Below are 9,091 nucleotides of genomic sequence, written 5' to 3' on the forward strand. Positions count from 1 at the left end.
TTTTTAACGCGTCTTCACACTGACAGAAGGCTCTATAAATAGAGCTCCCCCCTTCATTCTGAAATCATCCCTTCTTCGAGTTTTTCTCTCATCTTATAAGCATTTGAGTGCTTGGTTCTATAATATTTGTGAGGTGTTTTGTTCTCCTGTATTAAGAGAGTGTGTGTTCTCTTTGGAAACACAGTGAGTGAGTTGTACACCACAAAATATTATAGTGGAATTCTTTTCATCTTGCCCGTGGTTTTTTAACCTAATAATTTTTAGGGGTTTTCCACGTAAATCTCGGTGTCTATTTTATTCTTTATTTTCGGGTTTTATTATCTCAAATTCCGCATGTGGGACTAACACTTTAATATTTTACTTAATCTACTTGCTATGAATAGTACGATTTTTTTAAATTTTATCATCGCAACAAGCATCATTCTCCTATAAAATGTACCAAGAACCTTCAATATGTCATAGCCAAGAAACATGTCATCCATCACTCCACATCCTGCCACCACCCTTTACGCCGCCAAGATTCGTGGCGGCTCCTCCACCACCACCACATTCCCCTACGCTCTTCCCTTCACCAAACCAACACGATGTTCCCCTGTCCAAAAATTCAAACAGAGGCATAAAATTTCCTGCAGATCCAAAGACATCAATGACCAAGAATCTTCATCACCTACCAAGTTTGAAAGGCGGGACGTGCTAATCGGACTAGGAGGACTGTATGGGGCTACGGCTCTCACTGCCTCTCCGCTGGCCTTTGCTGCTCCTGTCCCTGGCCCGGATATCACAAAATGTGGCCCCGCAGACCTCCCACCAGGCGCAGCCCCCACAAACTGCTGCCCCCCACTTACAGGAAAAATAATCGATTTCCAGCTCCCTCCACCGCCATCCACCTTGCGTGTCCGCCCCGCTGCTCATCTAGCCGATGAAGCGTACATAGCTAAATTCAACAAAGCTGTGGAGGCAATGAGAGCCCTCCCCGAAGATGATCCTCGCAGCTTCAAGCAGCAAGCTAACGTCCACTGTGCTTACTGCGACGGCGCGTATGATCAAGCCGGATTTCCAAATCTGGAGCTTCAAGTCCACGGCTCTTGGTTGTTCTTTCCATTCCATAGATACTACCTCTATTTCTTTGAAAGAATCTTGGGAAAAATGATCGACGATCCCACTTTTGTAATGCCATATTGGAACTGGGATGCTCCCGGAGGAATGACTATTCCTGCCATTTACACGAATCCGAATTCTGCACCATTCGACAGTTTGCGGGACAAAAGTCACCAGCCACCAACTGTAGTTGATCTGAATTTTAGCGGGTCGGGTTCCCCCATCAATCCTAATCAGCAAACTTCAAGGAACCTGACGGTCATGTACAGGCAAATGGTGTCAAACGCAAAAAACCCGCAGCTTTTCTTCGGCAGCAGTTATAAAGCTGGTGATGACCCGAATCCAGGAAGTGGGCTCGATCGAAAATGTCCCCCACGGCCCGGTTCATCTATGGACCGGTGATTCGACGCAACCAAATTTTGAGGACATGGGAAACTTCTACTCCGCTGGTCGGGACCCTATTTTCTTCGCTCATCATTCCAATATCGACAGGATGTGGAGTATATGGAAAACCCTTGGAGGGAGGCGCCAGGATATAAAAGACCCTGATTATCTTGATGCTTCGCTTTTGTTTTACGATGAAAATGCGCAAATGGTTCGGGTCAAGGTCCGGGACTGTTTGGATTCCACGAAACTCGGGTACGTTTATCAGGACGTGGAGATTCCATGGCTGGAATCTCGGCCAAAACCTAGGGTCTCTTCTGTTTTAAGGAAACTGAAGAAACTCGCCAAAGCAAAGGCCGCAGATGCGCCAGGACCGAAAGAAGTATTACCCGCAAAACTTGACAAAGTTTTGAAAGTCCTGGTGAAAAGGCCGAAGAAAAGAAGAAGCAGAAAAGACAAGGATGAGCAGGAAGAGATTCTGGTCATAAAAGGGATCGAATTGGACAGAGATGTTTATGCCAAATTCGATGTTTACATCAATGATGAAGACGACGTTGTGACCACGCCTGAAAATACAGAATTCGCGGGGAGTTTTGTGAATGTACCGCATAAACACAAGGAGTCGAAGAAGATTAAGACACAATTAAAGTTGTCAATCACCGATATCTTGGAGGATTTGGATGCGGAGGATGATGATCATGTTTTGGTGACTTTGGTTCCGACGAGTTCCGGTGAATCTATGACCATTCACAGCATGAAGATCGAATTCGACTGATGATTCGAGCTCTTTTTCAACGATTTGATCATATCGTTGGTCGCTCCCGATTTATTTCGAGTGTTTGTTCTTCATTTAATCTTTCCAAAAACAAAAACAAAAAGATATTTAGACTTTAAATAATTTTTCAGTGCTAAGTGATGAATTGAATAAAAACACGTGTGATGTGGTGACTCATAAATTCATCCTAGGTATGTATTTCCCGAAAGAATAAATAATAATTCAACTCGTGTCAGTCTACACCTTTCTTTTTATTTCATATATTTACTTATCTTCTGCATGTGGGTCTAATACATTAATATTTCTTTAAAGCAGCTTGTACAGATCGCATGTTGGGTCAGCTAAAAAGACGAGGAACGTTATTTTCCGAGATTCGATAATTGAAGAAATCTTGCAAATATCACATGGTCAATACTTATCCACTTCACACGTATAGTCGCTCAATTCCAAATACAAAAGCCACATATTTTTTGTATGGTCTATTTTTTATATTTAATATTATTTTACCTATTAACTTTTATCATTAAAGACATTAACTACTTTCAACAAATTTATTTATTAATTTAAAAAACATTCATCACATGATAATAAACTTTAAAATTTCTTTATAACACTTACTTTTGACAAAAAATTGTGTGATATGGTCTCACATGTCGTATTTTGTGAGACGAATATCTTATTTGGGTCATCCATGAAAAATTAATACTTTTTATGCTAAGAGTATTACTTTTTATTGTGAATATCGGTAGGGTTGACCGTCTCACAAAAGACATACTCCTTATTTCTTTAACAACTTACTCAAAATTTATGTATCCACGGCACCAACCGTGTATGTATGAAAACATGGGAACGGATCCCCGGCTGTGGGATTTATGCATTTCTATTTGAAAAGTGTTTAAAGAACTAGGAGGATTATCACCTGCTTATTGAGTGATTGCCCAGTAACTCACCCATTCCAATTACCCATTAAGAATCAGAACGAATTAGAGGAGCAATAATTGGTTGATTTTGGGGCTGATATATCTACGATGGAAGGAATGAATAGAGAAATGTTGTTAGTTTGCAATTCCAATTTGTAATAAACTCACACGTGTGTCATGTATTTTGTAGTTTCTGTTGAAGTAGTTTTATTGTAAAGACAATATTATCATTTTTTTTAAAGCACGAGCGCTGACATGACACTATATACGTCAGTATGTCGGCACAATATAAACGTCACGTTAAAAATACTAAAATTGAAAAAAAATAATCAAAGATGACGTACTAAAAATGAAATCTGTTATGACGTGTGAAAAAATTGTAAATAGAGAAGACTGAAATTTCTTTAAATAAATCTTCTTCCTGTAAGATTAACTCGAGTATACACACTACGATTTGGATTCTTTCAGAACTATTGACACACCGACCAACCGAGTATAATCAATGCTACACGTTACTAAATCTTCAGAAATTAATTGAGAGAAATGTAGAAAAGATCGGTGATATCTGTTAAAGGTAATAATAAGTACATAAAATAAAATATCTATTTTGATGAGGTAAAATTGAAAATATTTTTTTTACGATAAGTCGTACAAATGTAGTTATTCTAATTATTATCTTAAACTTTATAATATAATATGTTTAACAGAAAATAGAAGAAATCAAATTTAGTAATAATATTTCATCAAAGGTTTGCATTGGTCTTAAATTTTTGAGTGTAGTATATCCACTGAACCTTCAATGGATATATAAATTTATATTAAAGATGAACTACCAGCCGGTGTTCTCACCTAATTCATCGGGTCGTCGAAGCAGCCAGATTTGACATTTATTACATTTCTTTCTCTATTATTAGAATATATTATACTGTAGACATATTCCAAACTCCTTCAACTTCTTCTTTTTTATTTTTGGAATTAATAATGGACTCACTTTCGAGAATCTAATACCGACGACTGTCCTTTATTCTTCAAAAAAACCGACAGTTCTTTTCAATTTATCAGATTATTTTCGTTAATAAATTAAATTTTTTGAATGTGTTTCGTGTGTTTTTCAACTCGGCCAACCAATTTGATAGCGAGACTGCACTTGTTAACGACATCAAGAAAGCCATTTACCTACCCACTCGGTTCATTCGTGAACCAGAAACAAAGCTGGAGCCCAAGTCCGAACCAAAATCCGACCTTTGCGGAAAAATTACAATTTTAGTGTTGCAAGTTGTTTTATCTTAGACAAAAATAAAAAAAATGAAAAATTTATAGGGAAATTTAATTTATGGAAGACTTAACATATCAATAAGTGATTCAACTTTAATACGTGGTTTGTAAAGATAAAAAAAATAGGTCACATTAGAGTACATGTTTCCCGTAATATAAAGAAATATCGTTGTACACGTTTTACGTGCTTGTATAGTTGTATTTTTGTGAATAAATATTTGATAGTCTATTGAACCTATCAATTAATAATACAAGGGCCCAAGAAGTTGTAAGAAAGTGGGCTAAATATCAAGAGACCCATTGTCATGGCCCGAACCCAAGACACCGCATCAGCAACATCCTCAGAGGTAAAAAATTTATTATAACCAATCTTTTACCAAATCCAAATGTTTTGTTACAACTCAAAAGTGAGTACAACATCGGAAAGAAACCTACAAATAAGAATAAGTTAAATGATAATAACTACAGTTTTTTAAAACATTAACTAAAGTTTCTTGAAACAACAACAAAATCGTGGAATAATGTAAGACCAACTTCTACTAGCCCCAAATTTCTGTTTATTCCTAGTATTAGACTTCATTCTTGGTCTTATTCTCAGGAAAGAGGCAAGCGAGTGAGTGACATAGAGATCGCTCCACACGCGGAGAGAAAAATAATGTCATCTAGCTTTAAAAATATTTTTAATCCAACTACTATATTTTATTAAATAATTGTCTATAAATACAACTCTGTGACATCATCTTTATTGTAGTAACATACAATGAAGTTATCAACGTTGACATCAACATGAGACATGTTTTAACGATGTAATGAATATGTATGAACATTAATAAGTTATGATATTATTCTCTGTGGGTTATTTCTTTTAAAATAATAATATATAACATTTATAATTTCTTTATATATATAATACAGTACAGTTAGTATTACATTGTCTATCAATCATACTTAGTTTCACAGACATACATTCCGGTATATTAATGGGTGTAATGTCGGTATAATTGTTGGGTGGGCAGGTTGAATTCCTTCATCTGTGGGAAGGTAGGGATTCCCCGTAAAGAAATGACGAAAATAAGGCAAGGGACTCGCTAGGTTTGAATATGGGCACTGCATGGCCTGCTCCTCTGAAAGTTGCAAATGTTAGCCCATGATACTCTTGAATCCACCCACCAACCTGCACCAACTTCAATTTGTTTGATTCAAATCTATACTAAATTACTTTGAAGATCATGAAAATCAAACTGTTTAATTTCAGCCAGGTCATGTCAATTGAAAAAAGGGTCTAGCTAGCTTCGAGCCACCCTGTTTGGCGCTAAGTCGATCCACTCCAAGTCTATGACTACGAGTTGAAACTTGAAAATTTTGATAACCTAAAAGTGTCTTGTCTGGCATGTTTGCTCCAAGCATTCTCTTTATTTATTCAGGTTGGGTCTTTATCTTAAGTGGGTACAAAAATAATCAAATTGATCTCTCTTTCTTGTACATTTTCAATATAATTTTTGCTTCTTCTTTTCACAGAAAGTTGAACAGAGTTTGCAAGCCAGGCCCTGATGTGATGGATAACCAGGTTAAGATAAAACGGAGTTTAACCTGTTTCTGATGGTACCAAGGCCTCCACGGATTCTTGATCGGAAGACCCAACATGCTTAAACTGTACCTCGTCGACAGAACAGGAACTCTGCCATCAGTATCTCCACTGCCATCAAAGTTCAATGTAAACTAAGACAAATATAAAAGCATGCGGCCATTTATAAGTTCTAGCAGCGTTCACCTGTACACCCATATTCTGAGTCCGGCGGCTATAAGCTTCCTATATACGGGGAGAACGGATCCTTTTGAATCCGACCAACTGTCAAAAACTGTCATACTGCATAAAATATAGTATTCAGGAAAAAAATAATAATGTATCCATCGACATGAACTGCGAATTCAAAGCAGAGAAGTTCGAATTTGAATTACTTGCAGATGCTCCAGTTCTTGAGGTTACTTCCGTCGTAAACATGGAGAGCTCTCTGAACTTCAGGACGGTTGTAGTATGATTTCGCGTAGTCATCCAGGCAAGGGTCGTAACCACCCATCACCCTTGGCATCTAATCAGAAAAAGGGTCAGTTTTTTTTATGTAAAAACAAGGAACGAATTTAATCGTTCCACGATTATCTTAGATGAATTTTTACCATCTTCAGTGAGCTCCTGGCTGTGACTAGAGGTGATTTGTTGCCGATGCAGACTGATGTGTAAAGGCTATAGATATCTATGGCTCTATATTGGTTAAGCAATTCGTCCACGGCATCAGCACATTCCGTGTCATTCCACGGGTTATCACTGTAAAAGTTGCAAGATTTCACAATCGTTTTGTGGGTTTCATCGGAGATAACGGCATGGCTCCAGGCATAATCCACCATGCCTTTCCAGTCCTCGGCATCAGAAGTTTCCGGATTACCTAGCTATGATGATTGTAATAGTTACTTCTTCTCGAAAAAATTCTTGGTTTTATTGAAAGAGTTACCAACAATCATTAGTTGCTTGCATAAGCTTGAGGGAGAAGTAAAATACCAGTATGCCTCTAAGATCTATGAATGAGGAGCGATCTATTTTATTTTTGTCATGAATGAGTTCAGCCAATTCGGGGATGTATTTCCCTAATTAAACATGACAAAGATATATTAGCAAGTGAAACTGTACAAAGAACACCGGTGAAAGGGTGAAAAATATACCTGCGTAGCTCTCTCCAGCAATATAAAATATTTGGTTTCGATATGAGGGAAACTTGACGAACCACTTGTGCAGGAAAGCATAAGCATCATTTGCTGGTAAAAGGGTATGCATAGAAGTCACGTGATATTTTAATGAAACCCATGGTACAAGATTAGTGTTAGGTGATCGATGTATGAGTTACCCGTAAAGTCATCTCCAAGATTATCATAATCGGCACTTGTGTTCGAGTACGAAAACCCGACACCAATTGGAGATTCTAGGAACAATAAGTTTGCTTCTGTAGCATAAAAAAGGGTATCATATTTCAAATTCCCTTCAATTACTTCTTATGTTTCACAAGGCATCTGGTATAACCCAAAATCAAACCTGTGTTCCATGCAAAAGAGTTTAATTTTAAGCCACTTCCATCTGCATTGACTAGGAAAGGTCCTATCTCTTGTGTTGCACCATAGCCTACCGAAGAACAACCAGGACCTAGAAGACAGAATAGCTTGTCACCTTACAGGAATACAGGAAACAAAGCAGCCAAATAAATTAAGCAGGTCCTATAAAAATGGTGCAACGGGGTTGAGTTGGAAAATGGAAAGTTATGTTTACACTTCACCAAAAGTGTAAAAGTACTCGATGCTGTTTGACAATGAAATTGTATAAAGAATAAAAGAATTAAGAGCCACCCAGAACTGCTTAAAAAGATGTAGAACTAAATATTCGTCTCTTTCGGGAACAGGTAACCACGCTGTTAAAATCTTGTACGCTATGCAGAAATCCAGATATCGCATTTTGAATGTCTTGGTGAAGAGGACGGCAAGAGAAAAGGTTGCCCCCATCAAATAAGAACAACCAACTGAAAACAATAACAATAACTTGTCAGGATAGCATGCATACACAACCTTTTATCAGTCTTACCTCCGTTAAGCCAGAGGACTAAAGGTTTTTCGTTAGAAAGGGCCGCGGCCTCATAAAACCAATAGAAGAGTGCTCTTCCATTGGTTTCATTAACCGTGACATAACCGGCATAATGTCGAAAGTTTACACTAGGTTGCCCCAGAAGTGTCGTCACACGATCCTCAACGGCCTCAAGATTGGGTTTTGTTTCATTATACCAGTGCCACTGTCTACAATCTGCAAATGGTTCAAGAGAAACCATGAGCAGTAAAAGGGAAAACACTTGTATTAGTACAAGACTCATTGAAATTCCGAATACGGTTGCTGAAGGTGAAAATATGCTAAGACCAACATCTCTATTTATACTTGTGGACAGCTGCAAGCCAACGGTTGGTTAGGGAATTTATTGACTCAAATGCAATAAACAATCTTTATTTTAATATAATTTAATTTTTCATGGTTTTGTTTTATTTTATCTGTATACCCATGCAATCAGCATAGATAAAGTCCTTGATTATACTTTAATACAAATGAATCGTAATTCGATGCTGAAACTCATTTGTTAACACTGTATAATCTAAATTTGTTCCTAGTCGATTCAGCCGCGTAAAACATTGATAAAGGTCGCTTGAGCTCGAGACTAGCATATGTGATGTTGTGTACCGCGTTTCTTGGTAAGGGCATAGAGATGTCCAAACATACCGATGAGTAGTCATATGATGATTATACCGAAGTACCCTTCCTCGGACTTTTCAAGTGGTTATCATTCATCGAGAGGATAAGTCCGTGGTTATGATTGTACACCATTAGTCCTTACGACCCAGGACAACACTGAGGCTCTATATGCTAGGGCTGTGCTTTGACTCGTTTACCGACTCCAGGAGAGTCATCAGGTGGCGAGATTGGGTACAGTTGCAACACATATAGGAGCTAGTGCATTGTAGTCGGGGATTCACCGCTCACCTATGGGTGTGGATATCCTATGTGATCTGATGAAATAATAGTGCGTGAAATCTCTGGCAAGAATATAATTTGTAC

General features: G+C 37.8%; 2 protein-coding genes across 3 annotated transcripts; one reads left to right on the forward strand and one right to left on the reverse strand.

The window, feature by feature from the left end:
* The first annotated feature begins 345 nt into the window (after positions 1 to 345).
* Positions 346 to 2,426, forward strand: LOC142522532 (aureusidin synthase-like). The gene is given in 2 exon segments (XM_075625977.1): positions 346 to 1,449; positions 1,451 to 2,426. Coding segments are annotated over 2 exon segments (1,785 nt in total). The 5' UTR covers positions 346 to 471; the 3' UTR covers positions 2,258 to 2,426.
* A 2,900-nt stretch (positions 2,427 to 5,326) lies between these two features.
* Positions 5,327 to 8,424, reverse strand: LOC142523432 (serine carboxypeptidase-like 31). Of its 2 annotated transcripts, none has more exons than XM_075627224.1 (10): positions 8,075 to 8,424; positions 7,535 to 7,666; positions 7,350 to 7,445; positions 7,168 to 7,260; positions 7,007 to 7,092; positions 6,628 to 6,897; positions 6,412 to 6,542; positions 6,224 to 6,319; positions 6,043 to 6,148; positions 5,327 to 5,626 (listed from the first exon to the last, which is right to left on the reverse strand). In XM_075627224.1, exons 1-10 carry the CDS (start codon positions 8,355 to 8,357, stop codon positions 5,480 to 5,482), a joined length of 1,440 nt encoding a protein of 479 aa, XP_075483339.1. In that variant the 5' UTR covers positions 8,358 to 8,424; the 3' UTR covers positions 5,327 to 5,479. The 2 variants fall into 2 exon arrangements, with proteins under 2 accessions (XP_075483339.1, XP_075483340.1); XM_075627225.1 differs by having other exon boundaries at positions 7,535 to 7,642; positions 8,075 to 8,422.
* Positions 8,425 to 9,091: the final 667 nt, after the last annotated feature.

This window comes from Primulina tabacum, chromosome 13 (genome assembly GCF_025594145.1).
Source record: "Primulina tabacum isolate GXHZ01 chromosome 13, ASM2559414v2, whole genome shotgun sequence".
NCBI classification, from domain to species: domain Eukaryota; kingdom Viridiplantae; phylum Streptophyta; class Magnoliopsida; order Lamiales; family Gesneriaceae; genus Primulina; species Primulina tabacum.